At 43.6% G+C, this 21,101-nt stretch overlaps 1 protein-coding gene across 6 annotated transcripts in view; it reads left to right on the forward strand.

Annotated features, from left to right (window-relative positions):
* Positions 1-21,101, forward strand: part of PHF14 (PHD finger protein 14) — a 599,885-nt gene that overhangs the window by 302,735 nt on the left and 276,049 nt on the right. The window contains exon 17 of one of the 6 annotated variants that reach the window (XM_030201140.1): positions 17,619-18,631. The exons of the other annotated variants lie outside the window; for them this stretch is intronic. Within the exon in view, the coding sequence (XP_030057000.1) occupies positions 17,619-17,633 (15 nt within the window). The 3' untranslated portion in view covers positions 17,634-18,631. Of the gene's footprint in view, positions 1-17,618; positions 18,632-21,101 lie in introns of those variants that run through there. 6 annotated transcript variants of the gene reach the window in all.

Below are 21,101 nucleotides of genomic sequence, written 5' to 3' on the forward strand. Positions count from 1 at the left end.
TACCTAAAGGATCACCATTATCACTGATCCTCTTCAACCTTATGATGACCCCACTAGCCAAGTCCTTATCCAACCAAGGCCTTAACCCATTCATCTATGCGGACGTCACAATATACATCCCTTACAAACACGATCTGGCAGAAATCACCAGTGAAATCAAGCTCAACTTGAACATCATGGACTCATGGGCAAATGTATTCCAACTAAAACTCAACACAGAAAAAGCACACTGTCTCATCATCTCATCCTAATACAATACATATAAACCCGCAAACATAAACACCCCTTCCTATCTCAGCCTGAAAATTCTCGGTGTTACAATCGACCGGAACCTCTCACTAGAGAACCAAGTGAAATCTACAATAAAGAAAATGTTTCACTCAATGTGGAAACTCAAACGCGTGAAACCATTCTTCCCGAGGGAAATATTTTGCAACTTGATACAGTATCATCAATGGTACTAAGTCATGCAGACTACTGCAACAAAATTTATGCAGGATGCAAAGAACAAATCATAAAGAAACTCCAGAATGCTCAAAATACAGCAGCCTGGTTCATAAAATCATTTACGGCGAAGCCCCTGGGATGCATGACAGACCTCATAGACCTGCAAACCAGAAATACAACAAGATCGGCACGAACATGCCTAAATCTCCACTACCCAAGCTGCAAAGGACTCAAATACAAATCAACTTATGCATCCAGCTTTTCCTATTTAAGCGCACAACTATGGAACGCACTGCCAAAAGTCATAAAAACAACGTATGACCACCTAAATTCCCGGAAATCATTAATTCTTAAACCTGTTCAAAAAGGCATACCCCACCGACCCAACATAAAAGCCTGAACACCTGCAACACAATGAAACCTAAGCTCGTAATGGACATACCCTAACTCTTCCTCTCTAAGATCCCCTAATGTGTCTATCACACATGAGCCTTATTTTACCACAATATCACCTTGTGTTTGTTCATACCAGAATTGGCGAACGCTGATACGGTACTATGTAAGCCACATTGAGCCTGCAAATAGATGGGAAAATGAGGGATACAAAATTTAATGTAACAAATAAATAAAAATCAGTGCGGAGTAATAAGATCTTTGAGTCTGTCTTGGAGGGGACTCCCTGGTGAGCACTCCGGTTCATCAATAGGCAGCTTGACGGACAGCTTTCTTGTTTGGAACCCCTGCTGAGGTCCCTGGATTAGAGCTACAAGAGTACGTCCTTGCCGAGTATAGTCGATAACTCTCCTGATTAGCACACCAGGTCATCAGTAGGCAGTTGGTGGACGGCTTTCTTGTTTGGAACACCTGCTGAGGTCCCTGGATTACAAGAGTGCGTCCTTGCTGCAGTAGGCTGCTGCGGGCACATGGTCTTGGGCATGTATGTGACTTAAATAGCAGGTCTTTCCCCTTTGGATCCGTTTTGGAGCATGGAATGTGTTATTCTGCTCCGTTCCAATGGGGAAACGGAAGGCTGGAATTAAGAAGGTGGTGACCTCAGTGGTAGTGAAGAGACCTTTGGATTTACATTTGCAACCTACACTGGGGCAGCCTTCTGAATCTCTTTAGAGCTTTTCTTTCTCTGATGTTTCTTTATCTGGGGGGGGCGTCATACCCCGCCCCCACAACCTGTTACAGTAAATGAGAAGTTCCCGGCTTCCGAAGAAGGGAGCGCAGTGATGTCTCAATTGCCCTAGGTAGAGGTGAAAGAATCTAAGGACAAGACTGGTATGACTGGAGTACAGGTACCAACTGCTGTTTCTTTTACTTATGACTCTCAGTACCATTGCATTGATTCCAACTGGTCAATCAGATATCTCTTCGAAAGATGTTTTTTCTGTGGTCTCTCGAATGGATACAAATTTACAAGAGTCTTGTAAAGTTCAGTAAATTTACAGAAGAATTTGTTGCTAAATTTGAGGAGCAAGATGTGAAGATTACTAAATTATTGAAGGGTTTAGAAAAGTCTAATTCTCAGATAGTTCATTTCCAATCTGCTTTGGCATCTTTGACTAATGACAGTTTGATGATTCACTTACAAATGGAGTCCTTGGAAAATAATGCCAGTGTGTCTAAACTTAGAATTTTCCTATTACTCATTTTCTTTCTCCTCTTGAACTATTTAAAAAATATGCTAAAGAAATTCTATTGCTGGCTTTGAAGATTTAGGAGTAAGAAATGTATATTATCTTCCGAGGAAAGTGAGATCTCAAGTGAATGAAGATAATATGGACAATTCGGTTTTACCAGATAGTTTAGATCTTACTAATTTTTTGGAGTCATCTCAAGATACTATTTCTAAAAGAGCTACGCTGATTGTTGCCATGGCTTCACCTGAACAGAAGATGTTAATTCTTAACACTTTTTTCCATAAGAAAGCTCTTCCTTTTGTGATCAAACAATTTGTATGTTCCCTGATGTAGCTAAGTCTACTCAATTGAGGAGGAAGGTTTTCCTTCAGCTAAAGTCTAAGGTTTTGGCTGGGTTGGGGGGGGGGGGGGGTATTTTTTTTTTCTTAAATTCCCTTGTAAATGTTTGGTTACAGTTGAAAATAATTTCTGTATTTTCTTGGATCCTTGTCATTTAGAGAGTTTTCTTTCATCCAAAACCAAGTAGAATTTTTTTTATGTTCTTTTAGATGTGTCAATAGGTTGATACATATAGGGTTTACTGATTTGCCATTGATGTTACCTGCTTTAGTAAGAGAATATTGTTATTCATTCTTTTATTAATTTCTTCTATAAACAATGTAATCTGTTATACACAGACAGCAAAATCTGCTCCCATGTAAATGAGGGCAGAACAGTGTCTTTATACTGGCCTTCTTCACAGTATGTAGAGTCATTGAGTTGGTCCCCAAATCTACCACAGCATTGAGCCGGCTGGGGCTAATGGTGCAGTGTGTTATACCATAACTAGCCGTTAAGCCTGCTAAAACAGGTGAGTATTGGTATGTTCTATTTTGATGTCTAACTCCCTCCCTCCCAGCTCCAAGGCCCCATTCCCTCCCCCCCTCCCCTCCCCTCACAGCTGCAAGGCCCCCCACCCTCCCTCCTTCCCTGCCAGCTCCAAGGCCCTCTGTCCCTCCCTCCCAGCTCCAAGGCCCCCCCCCTCCTTCTGACCTCCCATGTCCAGCATCCTCCCTCCTTCCCTGCCAGCTCCAAGGCTCTCTGTCCCTCCCTCCCAGCTCCAAGGCCCAAGTTCCAAGGCCCCTCCTCCCTCCCAGCTCCAAGGCCCCCCTCTGTCCCCCCCTCCCAGCCAGCTCCAAGGCCCCCCTCTGTCCCCCCCTCCCAGCCAGCTCCAAGGCCCCCCTCCCAGCTCCAAGGTTCCCCTCCGTCCATCCTTCCCAGCTCCAAGGCCCCCCTCCTTCTGAGACCTCCCATGTCCAGCATTTCTCCTGCCCTCCCCTCCCCCCCAAGGTCGCCGCCGCCCCCCCCCCCCCCCTCCATCCGGGCCGGGCCCTCTCCTCTTCATTAAACGTACAGCACCTCACCTCCGAAACCGCAGCAGGCAGATCGCCTCCCGTCGGCCTTCCTTCCCTGCCTGTGTCCCGCCCTCGTGTGACATAACGTCGGCGATGGCAGGACACAGGCAGGGAAGGAAGGCCGACGGGAGCTGATCTACCTGCTGCGGTTTCGGCGCTATAAGTTCAATGGAGAAGAGAGGGCCCGGGGGGGGGGGAGTGGTAGCGACCTTGGCTGTTCCCTCCCTCCCTCCCCTTCCGTGTGGTGCACTCCTCAGCGCAGTTTCCCTCTCTGTTCCATCATCACGTCTTGACGTGGGGGCGGGACAGAGAGGGAAGTCTCTACTGCGCATTTGCAGGTGAGTCAGTCACTTGCCATTTATATGTTTGATGCCACACAGATTAAGGAGATCAAAGATGGACTAACAAGCCTGAGGTATTCAAAAATCTTGCAGAGCATTAGAGGTGACCACAGCTGATCAGTAAAAAAAAAAAAAAAAACTTACAAGAATTTACTGCAATTCACCTTCTGGCACACTCCCCCCTCCCCCCATCTCCTTGCACTTTTTTTTTTTTTTAACTGGCCCATGAAAACAGATTAGCTGTAGGATAAACAAGAGAGGCAGAAGATCTGCAATGCAAGCACAGCAGAACGAACAGCAGACCAACACACGTTGGAAGTAGTGGCAAGAATTTTAATGCTACCCAAAATACTTATGCCTGATGTGCCTGTGTTTCGCCAAAGGCTGCATCAGAGGCAAAACTAGAGAGGCGAAGTCAAATACACACTTCTCTCCAGTATAACAATTAAGGGTAATTAATCCTGCAGCAAAACAAGTTTGTTGGTCTACTGTTTGTTCTGCTGCAGCAGATTAGCACTGACTCATTTCCAGTTCACTAGACTTCAACTACTTGGACAGTGATTGATTGTGGCAGACAATGACAGATACAGTACACACTCATTTTGCATTGTTATAGCAAAGACATCAGCATCCTTGGGCTTACCATTCTCTCAGGTTTTTGTCAGTCTTGCTCATCCTTCCTTCAGCATCTGGGGGAAGGAGGGCAGGGCAAGCCACACCTGTCTTCCCTAGGTTTCTGGAGCTAACAATGTCGAAGCTGCTAAAGCTCCTCTTGCTATCTCTTCTTTTACTGGTACTGACTCTGATGAAGACCTGTGGCTGTTTGTACATCGTTTATATAAAATTGTGAACTTTTTTATTTACAGTCACCCATACTGATGATATTGACTCCTCAGGCATGCACCTGTATGCTTAAACAGAGATCTGTGTTGAGTCTTTTAAACATTTTTAAAAAGATTTGTTCAGTAAAATTATTTTGTTTACCCTTGTGCTGGAATTGGATTGGTCCTCCCCCACCTTGTCCTTTTTTGCCCGAAGTTGCATGCCTAAATTTGAGTGTACGCCCAATATGCACATGCAGTGTAATTGATTAATGAGCTCTTAACTGGCAATAGTTGGTTGCCAGCAACCAGTCATTGCAGTTAATCAGCATCAATTAGGACTTGTGCGTGCATCTGGCTGCACACTATTCTATAAGCCTCAGCACCTAACTTTCATAGCACATATTTGAAAAGGGGTCATGGCCAAGGACGTGTTGGGGACATTCTAAAGTTACGCACACAGTTACTGAATACTGCCTCAACATGCCTAACTTGGGTGCCAACTTTTACACCAAGTTTCAGCAGGTGTAAGTCTGGTGCCCAGAAGGTGGCATAATACTTTAAAGGGCACACACGCTTTATAGAATAGCTCTTAGTGTCAATTTTTTCCATGCCCATTTTTAAGCGCCATTTACTGAATCTAGCCCCATATGTATAGCCAAGTGATTTATTTTAGGTCTGCTAAAAAGTGACGATATTTCTGCCATACTTATACCTGCTAATGGTCAGCATACATGTATGAATGTTAAATGCTGTGTCCAGCATATAAAGAAATACGCTGACCACCGGTCTGAATATGGATCCAGTAGTACAATTTCAGCTTGGATATGCATGTTACTGTAACAGTAAATCAAATTAGAAACCCCAGAATATTCTGCAGTGACTTATATAAAGCCCTTATTAAAATTTTATGAGTGTATTTTTTTTTCTTGACAGCGTTAGCATAAACTAAATTCAGCATTCAGTTGGTGATGCTGGAATGATTATTACTTTTTGTGATAACCATCTGCTGCATGCTGGTTGCCAAGTAAAACAGGTGGCATTAAATTCACAGCCTGTTTAAATATGTTGGGTTTTACCCCCTCATTTTTAGATGTCCTGAGTCCTGTAGTTTACAATTAGACTTCAGTACTTTGCTTCATAAGGGAGCAGTATGCTTAGATTCCTAATATTTCCATCTGAATTTGCACATTTTTGTGTACAGCTTTATAAGATGCCAGAAAGTAGCAAGATTTCATCTGCTATCTACATTTATTTACATATGTTAATGCAGTATGAATTTAAGAGAAGTATCTCATTTGAATTTGTTTTGCTTAATATATGTCATGATTCTTTGCATATTAAGAACATAAGAATATCCAGACTGGGTCAGGCCATCTGACCCAGTATCTTGTTTCTAACAATGGCTATTCCAGGTTGCAAGTACAGGTTGCAAGATTCCATGCTACTAACTTCCAGGGATAAGCAATGGCTTTCCACAGGTCTAATCTAATAACAAATTATGTACATTTCCGGGAATTAATCCGAACCTTTTTTTAAACACAGCTACTTTAACTACTTTTACCACATCCTCTGACTCAAGTACCAGAGGGTAATTATGGGCCTCTTCTACTAAACCGCACTAGAGATTCGCGCCTGGCAAATGAGAGGAAACCCATTCAATTCCTATAGGATTCCTCTCATTTGCTGTGCTGGAAATTGCTAGCACAGTTTAGTAAAAAAAAGGTCCTTTTGGTTGAGTGTAAAAATATTTTTCCCTTGTTTTAAATGTATTACTATGCAACTACATGGAGTGCCCCTGTTCTTTCTACTTTTTGAACGAGTAAATTTTGTGTTTACCTGTTCCACTCTACTCAGGATTTTGTAGACATCTGTCATATCCCCCCTCATCCATTTCTTCACCAAGCTGAAGAACCCTAAAGTTTTTAGCTTTTCCTCATATGACAGTTGTTCCATCCACTTAATTATTTTGGTTGCCCTTCTCTCTAACTCAGTGCTTGCCAATTTGTTTTTTTTTTTGGCTGTGACCCCATGATTGCAGCCTAATAAAAGTCTGAGACCCCCTGAAGGTGCAGATTAATGATACAGTTATGGAGATTCCACCTAGGTCATGACCCCAATGGCAGGTTTTGTGACCTTTTTTGGGTTCCTGACCCACAGTTTGGGAAGTGCCACTATAACTTCTCTAATTCTGCTATATCTTTTTTTGAAATTCAATGACTAGAATTGCATAATACTTAAGGTCAGTTGTACCATTGAGCAATACAGAGACATTATGATATTCCTTGTTTCATTATCTAATCCTTTCCTAATAATCCATACCTTACATTGTGTTTGCTTTTTTAGCTGCTTCTACACACTGAACAAAACATGTCAATGTATTTTCCACGATGACACCTAGATCTTTTTCCTTGTGTGATAACTTCTAAAACTTGAATAAGTTTATCCATGCTGGTTTGATTTTAGCAGTGTGCTATTAAACTGAATTTTTGATTAACAGGACTTTGTGTTTACTAATTTATTGGGGCAATGAGTATAAATTCAGTGCAGTATGTTGATGTTTAGTATACTGTGTGGTTTGAGGTTTTTTACCATAATTGATGGACTTTATCTTTTGTCAGTTTTTAATTTATTTGACTTTTAGTTGTGCTTGTATTGTCTTTTTATAGCTTGGTTACATTTTTATCAGTTGCTTTGTATATCACATTGGGTAAACTTTTCAAATAGCCTGGAAGATAGTTTAAAAAACTGGAACCTCCAGCCCACTAATGCACTTCACTAATGCCCATTGACCCTTAATGCATCTTCTGATATTCCCAGTAAACATCACTGATCCCTGACCTACCAACATAATCACTGACAGACTGATGATCAACGCGGGCGCTAGAGGCCATTAGCGCCGTACTAGCGCCTGCATTTGCTGCAGCCCAATGATCAGAGCCATGAGCGCATGTAACAATGAGCTTGCCGGCTCTGAACACAGTGAGCATGCATGCATGCTAAATGGGCCATTACCTGTTCCTCCCCATTGAAACTGTTCCCGTGGCAAACTCTACGCCAGCTCAAAGCTGGCATTAGGGTTTGCCAGAGCATTGGGGAGGAATGGGGAGACCCTGTCCAGCATGCATTTGCATGCTTACAGCCCCCCCCCCCTCACAAGAGCCCCCCACATCAATAAAGAAAACACCTAGTGGACCTTACTAGCTACCCCCCAAAGCCCCCACCCCCGTACCTGGTTGTAGGAGAAAGGAAGCACTTCCTCTCTTGCGAGCACCACCACGCCTTGCCCGGTTCATCCCACGATGTGCAGGGCAGGGCACCACCATTTTGATGTAGTGCTCGCAGGAGGAGGGAGTGCTACTTTTTGAAAGAGTAAAAATCGATTCACTTCTGCTCGTTCTACACCACTCAGGATCAATGATATCTCTCCTCAGCTGTCTCATTTCCAATCTGAAGAGCCCTAACCTCTTTAGCTTTTTCGCATATGAGAGGAGTTTCATCCTCTTTATCATTTTGGAAGCTCTTCTTTGAACCTTTTCTAATTCCACTATCCAGCTCATAATCGAAAGTGAAAGACGCCTATATTTCGACCCAAATCGGGAGATGGGCGTCCAAATCGGTATAATTGAAAGCCGATTTTGGGCGTTTCCAACTGCAGTCCGTCGCAGAAACGGGTAAAGTTGATGGGGGCGGGACTGGGGCGTGGTTATCGGCCGTGGAGAGATGGGCGTCTTTAGCTGATAATCGAAAAAAAGGCGTTTTAGCACGATTTTGGGTCACTTTTTTTGGACCCTTTTTTTTCAGGTCCAAGTCCCGAAAAAGTGCCCCAACTGACCAGATGACTACCGGAGGGAATCAGGGATTACCTCCTCTGACTCCCCCAGTGGTCACTAACCCCCTCCCACCAAAAAAAACCCACTTTACAAACTTTTTTCCCCAGCCTGTATGCCAGCCTCAAATGCTGTACCCACCTCCATGACAGCAGAATGTGCTCTATCCTCTGACAGCCTTTCCCTGGTTTTGATGTGGCTCTCAGGTGAGTGTGACACCTTTTCTGTTATGCGCACTGCAGAGTCACATCAGCAATGCATTGTGGTGGGTGTAGGCTATTGGGCTCCGTGATTCCACTAGCTTGTGGTAAATGCTCACGATGTTGGTAGTTTGTAGGCTGTACTCCCATGGTGCTTTTACCCCTGCTTACTGGGTCAGAGTGTGCCCTGTTTTGTTTCCGGTAGTCCATGAGGTAGTGGCCATTTTTGTAAGCCAGTTTAAGATCCCTTTCATGTGTTAGCCACGTTACAGAACCTAGTTCTTACCTTGAATGTTGCTGAAAGAGGGCATTGTACAGCATTCTGCCAGCTCTGACCTACTGCTAATCTCAGTACCAGGGAGACTCGTTGCCAGTGGGGCACAACCTCTGATCTGCAGTTAACGTGCTTATTCCAATAAAGGAATCCTGTGCAGAAGGAATGGATCCTCAGGAGCTTAGTCGAGATCGGGTGGCAGAGCCGGTGGTGGGAGGTAGGGCTGGTGGTTGGGAGGCATGGATAGTGTTGAGCAGACTTATACTGTCTGTTCCAGAGCCGGTGGTGGGAGACGGGACTGGTGGTTGGGAGGCGGGGATAGTGCTGGGCAGACTTATATGATCTGTGCCAGAGCCGGTGGTTGGGAGGTGGGGATAGTGCTGGGCAGACTTATACGGTCTGTGCCCTGAAGAGCACAGGTGCAAATCAAAGTAGGGTATACACACAAAGTAGCACATATGAGTTATCTTGTTGGGCAGACTGGATGGACTGTGCAGGTCTTTTTCTGCCGTCATCTACTATGATACTTTGTTACTATGTATGTAAAGGACGTTTTCGGAGAGATTAGTCTTCAGGTGTCAACTGGTGTGCCAAAGTTATACAGCAGCAACAAGTCCTAGAGGCCTGCGTGTATGCAGGTCCCTGGAGCACTTTTAGTTGGTACCGCAGTGCACTTCAGGCATGTGGACCCAAGCCCATCCCCCCCCCCCCCCCCCACCTGTAACACTTGTGCTGGTAAATTGGAGGCCTCCAAAACCCACTGTACCCACATGTAGGTGCCCCCTTCACCCTAAGAGCTATGGTAGTGCTGTACATTTGTGGGTTTTGGGGGAGGGGGTTGAGTGCTCAGCACCCGTGGTAAGGGAGCTATGCATGTGGGAGCTTTTTCTGAAGTCCACCGCACTGACTTCTAGGGTGCCCAGTTGGTGTCCTGGCATATCAGGGGGGCCAGTGTACTACGAATCCTCACCCCTCCCATGACCAAATGGCTCGGATTAGGACGTTTTTGAGCTGGGCGTTTTTAGTTTCCATTATCGCTAAAAAAAACAAACGCCCAGCTCAGAAACGAACAAATCCATGGCATTTGGTCCTTCCAAACGTATTATCAAAAAAAAAGATGGACGTCCATTTTTTTCAAAAATACGGGCTGTCCCGCCTCTTAACGTACCCATGTTCAGACATAGATGCCCATGGAGATAGGCGTTCGCGTTTGATTATGCCCCTCTATATCTTTTTTGAGTTATGGTGACTGGAATTGAATGCAATACTCCAGGTGAGGTCGCATCATGGAGCGATACAGAGACATTTATAGTATTCTTGGTTTTATTTACCATTCCTTTCCTAATAATTTCTAGCATTCTGTTTGCTTTTGTTGTTGCTGCCGCCATTACCACACATACTGGGCAGAAGATCTCAGCATATTTATATTTTTCTTGGGTGCAGACTCCCAAGGTGGAACCTAACATCAGGTAACTATGATTTGGATTATTCTCAATGTGCATCATTTTGCATTTCTCCACATTAAATTTCTTCTGCCATTTGGATGCCCAGTCTTCCAATTTCCTAAGGTTTTCCTGCAATTTTTCACAGTCCACATGTGCTTTAACAACTTTTAATAATTTTGTCTCATCTGAAAATGTAATCATCTCACTTGTTTTCATTTGCAGATCATTTTTAAATATGTTAAATAGCACTGGTCCCAGTACAGATCCCTGGGGATTCTACTGTGCACCCTCCTGCATTGATTAACCCTACCCTCTGTTTTCTGTCCAATAACTAATTCCTAATCCACAGCCGAACATTGCCTCCTATCCCATTACTCTAATTTTCTCAGGAGATTCTCATGAGGAACTTTGCCAAAAGCTTTCTGAAAATCTAGATACACTACATCAACCGGCTCATCTTTATCCACATGTTTATTCATACTTTCAAAGAAATGAAGCAAATAAGTCAGGCTTACCATCCTATAATTTCTCGGATCACCCGGGAACTCTTTTTTAAAATCGGCTTTACATTGGCCACCCTCCAATCTTCAGGTACTATACACAATTCTTTTGCTGAGGTGGAGGCATTCCCTGAACCTTACATTGTGGCACCCAGTTCAGCAAGGGATGCATCAACATTACCCCATCATCCTGTGGCACTGGAGCATCCAGACCCAGGCATGCAGGAACCCCAGTGGCAGTTGGGTTGTACTTCGCACTGAGTTGCAGCTGGGTTTCAGTGCCATACTCAGTTCTATGGGTCTGCTGGAGAACCAGCTAATGGACATGAGGTGTGTAGCCCCGCTCCTGACCTTACTAGGTGGGTGCAATATTCAGAAGGCCAATGAAGGCTAAACCTTATGGTGCCTCTCCTTAGGTAAACTCTTACCTTATTTTGTGTCACAGGAAAAAGATTCACCCTTATATTTTTCTTAATTAAATTTAGCATATATAAAGATAAAGTCCACCAATTCTACAGAAGAGAATAAAAAGAGTAAAATCCGGAGAGCCTTGTATACCAATGCCTGTAGTATGGGAAACAAACTTCTAGATCTTGAGGCTACAATGATGGAAGCGGACTTGGATTTAGTGGTAGTCACGGAGATGTGGTTCATGGAGAACCATGACTGTGATGTTGCTATACCTGGCAATAATCTAGTCAGGAAGGACAGAGTAGGAAAAAAGGGCGGAGGTGTGGCATTATTTGCTAAGAATGATATCCAAGTGACAGAACTGCAGGACATGTGGGGTATGGAAGAAGCGCTGTGGGTTAAACTGGAAAGAGGGAAAGGAAAATGTATATCAGAGTGATATACAGACCACCCTCACAGTCAGAGGAAATGGACAGGGACGTTGAAGACATCCGCAAGATAGCTAGGAAAGGGGAAGTACTACTGATAGGTGACTTCAATATGTCGGATGTTGATTGGGTTGTCCTGGCTGCGGGGTCGTCTAGATGCAAAGAGATCTTAGATTCCCTACAGGAAGAATTGTTCCAGCAGTGGGTAACATAACCGACACGGGATGGAGCTGTTCTGGACCTGGTGCTTACGAATAGAGAGTACGTTTCTGACGTCAAGGTGGCAGACCATTTTGCATCTAGTGATCATCGTATGCTATGGTTCAATATTAAAACAGAAGAGAGGGCTCCTTCGAGATTGAAGGTCCTGGATTTCAAAGGAACTAACTTTGCTGGGATGGGGGAATTTCTCAAGGAACAGTTAGCGGGATGGGAACTGCTGAAGGATGTAGAACAGCAATGGACAAGACTGAAAGGAGCTATATTAAAGGCAACTAACCTTTATGTTAGAAAATTACATAAAAGTAAGAGGAAAAGAAGGCCTCCCTGGTACTCGAATGTAGTAGCTGAAAAGATAAGGGTAAGGAGGCTAGCCTTTGCACGTTATAAGATGACTCAGAAAGATGAAGACAGGAGAGAATACCTAAATAAGCGAAGAGAAGCTGGAAAAGCTATCAGGAAAGCAAAGCGGCAAATGGAGGAAAAAATAGCTAATACGGTAAAATTGCGGGATAAGACCTTTTTCAGATATGTAAGTGACAAGAGGAAGTGCCATAATAGCATTGTGAGGCTCAAAGCTGAGGAAGAGAAATATGTGGAAGATGATAAGGGTAAAGCTGAACTGCTTAACTATTGTTTTAGCTCTATGTTCACGAATGAAAGACGGGGGGTAGGGCTGCAGAAAACAAAGGCTAAAGGGGATGGATGTATGGTAGACCAAGATCCGTGTACGGAGGACTGTGTTTGTGAGGAGCTTACCAAACTAAAACTAGAGTGATGGGGCCTGATGGGATACACCCGAGGGTGCTTAAGGAACTCGGAGAAGTTCTGTCGGCTCCGCTGACGGACCTCTTCAGTGGTTCCTTAGAAACTAAAGTTGTCCTGGTGGACTAGAGAAGGGTGGATGTGGTTCCTTTGCACAAGAGTTGGAAGTAAGGAGGAGGTTGGGAATTACAGACCTGTCAGTCTGACCTCGGTGCTGAGTAAGCTAATGGAAATGCTTCTAAAGAAGAGGATTGTGAGATTTCTTGAACTAAATGGAATGCGGGACCCGAGGCAGCATGGCTTCACTAGTGGCAGGTCATGTCAGACGAATCTGACTGTCTTCTTCGACTGGGTGACCAAACAGTTGGATGTGGGAGGGGTGCTTGATGTGGTATACTTGGATTTCAGCAAAGCCTTTGACACGGTTTCGCACAGGCGACTGATAAATAAATTGAGTGCCCTTAGTATGGGACTTAGAGTAACTGATTGGGTTAAAATTGGTTGAATGGTAGGAGACAGAGGGTAGTGGTAAATGGAGCTTGCTCTGAAGAAAAGGATGTCGTCATTGGAGTACCGCAGGGATCAGTCCTAGGGCCGGCTCTTTTTAACATCTTTGTGAGCGATATTGTGGAAGGGCTGTCTGGTAAGGTTTGTCTCTTCACGGATTATACTAAACTCTGCAACAGGGTGGACACCCTGGAGGGTGTGAATGACATGAGGAAGGACCTAGCGAAGCTGGAGGAATGGACCGATATTTGGCAACTAAGGTTTAATCCCAAAAAATGCAGGGTCATGCGCCTGGGTCGCAAAAATCCGAGGGAACAGTACAGTATGGGGGTGAAGTGCTTCAGTGTACAAAGAAGAGCGGAACTTGGGGGTGATTGTGTCTGATGACCTTAAAGCTTCCAAACAGGTAGCAAAAGCGACGGTCAAAGCCAGAAGGATGCTTGGGTGCATAAAGAGAGGCATTACCAGCAGGGAAAAGGAGGTGATAGTGCCATTGTATAAGTCTCTAGTGAAGCCCCATTTGGAGTACTGCGTGCAGTTCTGGAGACCTACAGAAAGATATAAACAGGATGGAGTTGGTCCAGAGGGCGTCTACGAAATTAGTAAGCGGTTTTGAATGCAAAAATTATAGGGATAGGCTTATGAACCTCATTCGCTGGAAGTGAGGAGGGAGAAAGGAGACATGATAAAAACGTTTAAATATCTCAAGGGCATTTATGTATTGGAAGAGATCCTTTTTCCAATGAAGGAGAGCTCTGGAATGAGGGGGTATATGACAAAGTTAAGAGGGAATAGGCTTAGGAGTAACCTAAGGAAGTACTATTTCACAGAAAGGGTGGTGGAGGCGTGGAATGGCCTCCTGGTGGAGGTGGTGGAGTCTAGGACTGTTCCAGAATTTAAAAAGGCATGGGATAAGCATGTGGGATCGCTTAGGAACAGGAAGAATTAGGGGTTACAGAGGATGGGCAGACTGGATGGGTCATATGGCCTTTATCTGCCGTCATGTTTCTATGTTTCTAATTAAAAAATATATATATTAAAAAGAAATTTAGATAAGACCAACAAGGTATTCTGCAGATGGTTAAAACATTTATTAACCAGTAAATGTTTACATAGAATAGAAAAAACAAAACAGAAAAATAAACTTGTTTAATAGTTCACAGCTAAACGTTTGAAACTAGAAAATTCATATATGATTTCTTTAATGGCAGAATACAGATCTCATTGTTTTCCAGTAAGAGGAAATTGTAAAAACAAACAGCCGCAAAATGCTAGTCAGTCTGCTTTACAAGTTCCCACCGTCCAACTCCTCTCTCCTATCTTTATACCCTATAATTTGGACAGTTTGTCCTGTTTACATTCAAAATCCTACAGCTGTATTTCTCTAATTTACTCCCCTGCTTATCACTTCTTGCTTTTCTTTTGCTTCTCTTACACCCCCTTCCAAGCTTTCTTAAGGCCAGACATTTGTTTCCTGCATACCTCTCTCACTATATGACCCATAATGCCCTTGTGATATTTATGCTTCTCTTACAAGTCTACAGAACAGGCAGTGTTTGTGGGGGGAGGTTTCTGCTCTGCCCTCCCCACCAGGTTGCACAACGCCTTAGAGACCTTTCATCTTTGTTCCGTCTTCACCCTCTGTATTGTGTCACAGTGGAATCAGGACTCTTTGTTAGTGTACACTAAGCACTAAAATGCCCAGTTTCAGTGGCTAGCATAACATTCAGTTTTCTACAGAGAGCACAGATATTTGCCCTCCTGCCTGAACAGTGGCATCAGAGGCCTGGTAGTTCCCTATCAGATGAGGACAGGCGGCCTGGGGAGTAGGTCAGCTTGCAAGATGTCTGGCTTGTGTGGGTGGAGCAGGGGAAAGGTTAGGTGTGAACGGGGTATTGTAGGTGGTGTGGGAAGAGATGATTGTGTGAGGGGAGAAGGTTGATGTAGTGATAGAGGGGTGCGGGTGGTAATGGGAATTGGGTGAGTGGGTGGCTCAGAGGTGTGGGCGGTTATTAATTTGAAAGGGTTATGTTAATGTAAATAAAGACACTTGTTATATATATATATATTTTTTTTTTTTTTTTTTTACATCCAATTCTGCATGTCATCATTTATCTGGCAGTGTACAGACAACAGCACCTGTATGAGACATTACAGTTATACTACTAACAACTGTGAGCCATCATGCACTGTATCTGATACTTATCAAAGGGGATAGAGGGTCTCATATTGCAGAGGTGCCACACGACACAACAAGATATTCATCCATTGTAGTGGTAATGCATGGTGTTATAAATCTAGTCTTTCAATACTATAACTCCACTTTCCAAACCACATTACATCAAACCCATACCAATCAGTTCCCAACTCAATGTCCTATAGTCACTTGTTTGTGACACTGGGCAATGTAGATCACAACAGCCACTTTTTCACAAATGTGTTCCAATTATGTAGCTGACAGCTTAATTGTTCTTCCAAAGGGATATGTAGCACCAAACATTCCCTGAGTCTTTGACATGGGTTCTCCAAACACTGTGTGCAATGTTTCCACAGTACTGCTTGTTTTAACTTTGGGAAAAGAAGAATGAAAGGATTTACCATGGCAATATGGCCATATAGTCAAATGTTCCAGAAAAGTGACGCATAATTAATTCAAACGTCCACAAGTGGCATCCATTTCCCAAAAAGAATATCCGTCTTACGGACTATGGATGTGCACAGGTGTCTCCTATTTTGGAAAATAGATGTACTGTCTTTGGACATTCCTAGTTGTGCACCTTTTTGCATAATGGGTGTTCATAATGTGGATTGGGGATTGGATGTCCATAGATGCACTATATTTTTCAAAATGTTCATCCATCATGAGGACATTCCAGAGGGCTGTGATTGGACATCTGATAAACCAATATATAGACATCCGTCTAACTATTTTCCAGTCTTGCACACTCGAGCCATGACTACCTAACCACATCTAGCCGCAAGGCGATGCTGACCGAAAGGGGAATTTTTCCCAGGGTAGACTGAGATCCTGATAGGACAGTTAGTGGCACAGCAGCATGGATACATCAGGACAGCAGCAGACGATGGTAAATGTGCACTTAAGCTAGCTATCCCCCTACCACAACCAGCTCCAAAATGGCTTGCTATCACTGTTGTAATTTGCTTCCACTTTGTTCCCAGCAATTTGTATTTGCAAATTGCTGTTCCTGGGTCATATGCTGTCTTTGGCCAAGGTGACTAGGTGCAATGGGAAGGGACATGCGTGTGAAGACTATTTATGGGGTCTTTCAGGGCTGTGTTGTGAATCTGTGCTAATTTTTTACCTCTGTAACATGTTGCCCCTCACAGCCATTTGGAGTCTGCTACATTTTCTTCTACATTGTGTTGAAAAATGGATCCTGGCTCCCCCTACAGGGTTGATCTAGGCCAGGTAATTTCTGACCTCTGTAACATGTTGCCCCTCACAGCCATTTGGAGTCTGCCAACATTTTCCTTCTAGATTGTGTTGAAAAATGGATTCTGGCTCCCCCTACAGGGTTGATCTAGGCCACATATTACAGCATTGCAATCAGAACTTGTACTGCTCGTCATAGAGAATCCGGTAGAGGTACCTATACCACAACTCACTGCATGCAATTGCGGATTACCTGGCATAGATACACCCTGTGGGACACATTTGGAGCCTGTAGTGAACCTAATTGATGCAGATGTTCCTGTGTAGGAATAGCCTAGTGCTTAGTACAGCAGACTTTGATCCTGGGGAACTGGGTTTGATTCCCACTGCAGCTTCTTGTGACTCTGGGCAAGGCACTTAACCTTCCATTGCCCCAGGTACAAATAAGTATCTGTATATACTATGTAAACCACTTTGAATGTAGTTGCAAAAACCACAGAAGGGCAGTATATCAAGTCCCATTTTCATTCCCTTTCCCTAAGGGATACATTAAGGGATAACAAACGATGCATTGTGGGAAATGAAGGAAACTATGGGTGCACAGTTGCTGGAGACAAAGGGTCTTCATACACCTATTGTGCACATACACAGGTCTGTTGGAGCAGTGTGAATATTTGCTGGTGTAATGGGACAGTGTGTACTATAGGGGTTTAGGAATCCTCCGACATGGGCTGTGGGCACATCCATACAACTGTCACATTTGCTTTTCTGCAAACCATGAGACTACACGTGTTTCTTGGGATGGGGGAAACTATTGTGTGGGTATCTGAGAGTATGCTGTGTGCAAAACATTTAATTTAGCATGCCCTCCAGAAAAGGACAGAACTTTAAAAATGTGTGAGCGTTTGTACGTGTCCAAGGTGAGGAGCACATTATTTATTAACGCAACACCATTGTCATTGTTAGTGACATATTTTTGTCTCACCTTGTCTGTAGAAGACACAGCAATGACTGATGCAGAAGTGGGATCAAGCAGCCAAGGGGATCAGCAGCAGAGCTAGTCTGGTGTATAGCCAGATGAAGCTGTTCTGGATGAAACTCAAAGAGGTGATGATATGGTGGAACTTCAGGAGGAGGATGGCCAGCAGGAGCAGTCAAGGAACCAGAACCTGGAGCAGGAGCAAGCATATGGCGGGGTGGAGGTGTTGGCACCTTTTTCCATATGTGAACACAAAGCAAGCAATGAGGAGGTGCCAGCATCAGCCTGCATGGAGAAGACAGAACTTGGTCTAGGCTGCTGACAGACTATTAGATCAAAATCAAATATTGGCAGAGAAGCACGGAAGGAAGTTAAGATTGCTCCAGAGAAGAATAATGCTGCAGGGCCAGAGAGCGGAGGACACTATGCAGATCTGGTGTATGATGTGGCTGGCATGAGGGCAGAAATGCCAGGACATGAGGGCATCTGATGCTGCAGTAGTGATACTGCAACCTGTATGGATGCAATCTGCCCAGGAACCACCACCACCGTACCCTCCTCCTCATGCAACTTAGCTGCATGCAGTGAGGAACCTGCTCCCAAGAGGCTGAGAAACCCTGCACCCCCAGTAGCCACCAACACCACAGTAGCCACTTCATCCTTGGCACTGTCTGGCCAACAAGCCCATATTAGATGTCGGCACCCAGTGTTACAGGCAGCCAGTGCAATTCCCAGATTTCTCTGCAGCTGCATAGCAGGCTAGACAGCACAGTGATGTGTCTGAATCAAGCACAGACCCAAGTGACACAGTTCTTCAGCAGCTCTGAGTATATTGCAAGTGATTCAAAGCAAAGTGCATGGGAGGGGGAAAGGGGTGGAAAATAGGTGATAGCTATACAGATTGGCTTGTTGTGTGTTGTGAGGCCTGTAAGGGTGGCCTGGAGGTGCTGCTTTGGGTTTCTGTGTGTGTATATGTGCATATAGATCTGAGTGTAGGGGGAGTCAGGAGCTGGCCTGGGTCTTTGGTGTAGAATGGGATATGGTGTGGAGAGGGGTTGTGGAGGGTCACTCTGCGCACAGTGTCATATGTGAGTCATCAATAAATACATATACCATCACACATAATGGTTGTGAATTAGTTGATTTCCGGCAGACAGTCCAGCATTTTGGGTTTGTGGTCTGTCATCATTCTATTCTGGTCCTGCATTCATTTATTTATGCATTTCATTTATACCCGACATTAGCCTGAAATAGACTCAAGTTTAATGTGGCTTACAAACAAGCAATAAAGTGAATAAAGCATAATAATGTACAGAATATAACAAACTACAATAAGTTCAAGAAGCAAATTAATACATGTGTAGTAAGTAACCAGGGATTTAGATTATTTCAAAGACAAATAAGGGTGGAAAGGTGAGAGCATAATTAGGCAAGACTAGATGGGAAAGGAGATTAAGAAAAGGGTGTGGGTAAAATTCAAATAGAGTTGTTCATATTCAGAAAGGCTAGACTGAAGAAATGTATTTTTAGAATACTTCTAAAAGTTAGGTAATCATCTGTAAACTTGATTGATTTAGGAAGAGAATTCCAAATTTTGTTGCCTTGATAGGAGAAATTAACAGAGTGAATTGTTTTATATAATCACATTCTTACAGATGGGGACATGTAAGACAAGATATTCTCTAGATAATGAAACATCATTATGAGGGGATAATTCAATAAGTTATTCATAAATGATGGATTCAAACAGGATTTGGTGAATGAAAATGCATAATTTGAAAGATATTCTATCCCTTATTGGTAACCAATGTAGCTCATATAAAAGAGTGGTGGCTTTGGCGAAGCGAGGAATTCAAACATGCATGGGATAAACATAAAGGAATCCTGTTCCGATGGAATGGATCCTCAGAAGCTTAGCCGAGATTGGGTGGCAGAGCCGGTGGTGGGAGGCGGGGATAGTGGTTGGGCAGACTTATACGGTCTGTGCCCTGAAAATGACAAATACAAATCAAGGTAAGGTATACACAAGAAGTAGCACATATGAGTTTATCTTGTTGGGCAGACTGGACGGACCGTGCAGGTCTTTTTCTGCCGTCATCTACTATGTTTTTTTTTTTACATATAAGATGAGCAGCAGCATTTTGAGATGTTTGTAATTTTTTGAGAAGACCACCTTTTAAGTCCAGCATAGATGGAATTGCAATAGTCGAATTCGTTGAGGACAAGGGATTGAATCTAAATACGAAAGACAGATCCTCCTTGGGGTCAGTTCTTTCCACTGGTTGCTGTTCTGGCAGTAGCTGACGGTGACATAATGCAAAATTGTTCTGTATTCAGCAGCACTGGACAAAAAATGGGGGGAAAAGACCTCAGAAAATAGGGACTTGCAACTGCAAGCCCATGGTAATTAGACCATCCTGGTCACGTGCCTACTCTCTGTAATCATTAGTCAAAACCCCCCAACCAACCACAAAGGTTAGTGAAAATTATTTGTATAAATAATTTTTTCAAAAGTTTTTTATAAATTACTTCATCCATCAATTAGAAAAAGGAAAAAAGTAACTATGTAACTGATATGCAAAAATTAAACAAAGTTCAACTTAGCTTTGCTGGCTGAGCTTGACCATATGTAATTCTCCCGAATGACAACCGAGACCCACGGACCCGTTTCACCAAAGTCTTCTTCAAGGGACACCGGATTCTCAATTTGTGAATGCTCATTCAGGCTCAGCAGTTGCGCTTAACACATGCTCCATCTGTTGGAGCTAACTCGCTTTTTGTGTGGTACCATTGAGTCTGTATTCAGCAGGCCATATATATATATATATATATATATATATCTGGTACACCTTCTATGGGTTGCAAAACAATTCTTCTCCAGACCTGTCTAAACAGGTCTACCTATTCTTCTGTTGGCCAAAGGTTCTTTCTGAATTGCTCTGATATTTTGGTGAGACCTGTTGTACTGTTCCTCTGCAGGATTCAGAGTTGTCACTGTGGGGGTCATGAGCCGGGGGTATTATGAGTGAGAGAGGTTATTGGACATTAGTTCACATATTTTAAGATTCTGCTATGATGGGTAATGGTAACACATGTCTGGGTGTGGTGACATTGGGCACACCATATCTCATACTATCTACATTTTAGGGTTGTGAGGCGCATGTCTCTGAATCAGACATTTACGTAGAAGCCATCCTCCTGTGATGTATCCATTCTCAAACTGCATATATGTCAGAATGCCAGAGACTATATGCATTATGACGTGATCCTGAGAACTGGGCACACAAATCTGTGATCTCTCCCATTGTATTGCACACGACTTGCATGTTTAGGGAATGAAATGCTTTCCTATTTTGGTAGGTGCCCTCTCTTCCTTGAGGTGGCCTGAGGGCCACATGGGTGCACTCTGTGAGGCCCATGACTAAGGGAAAGTGTTCTACATAGTTGAAATGGGTCATAGCTTATTCAAGTTGTGCCACAGTGGTAGGGAAGAATATGCA

This window comes from Microcaecilia unicolor, chromosome 1 (genome assembly GCF_901765095.1).
Source record: "Microcaecilia unicolor chromosome 1, aMicUni1.1, whole genome shotgun sequence".
Classification (NCBI taxonomy): domain Eukaryota; kingdom Metazoa; phylum Chordata; class Amphibia; order Gymnophiona; family Siphonopidae; genus Microcaecilia; species Microcaecilia unicolor.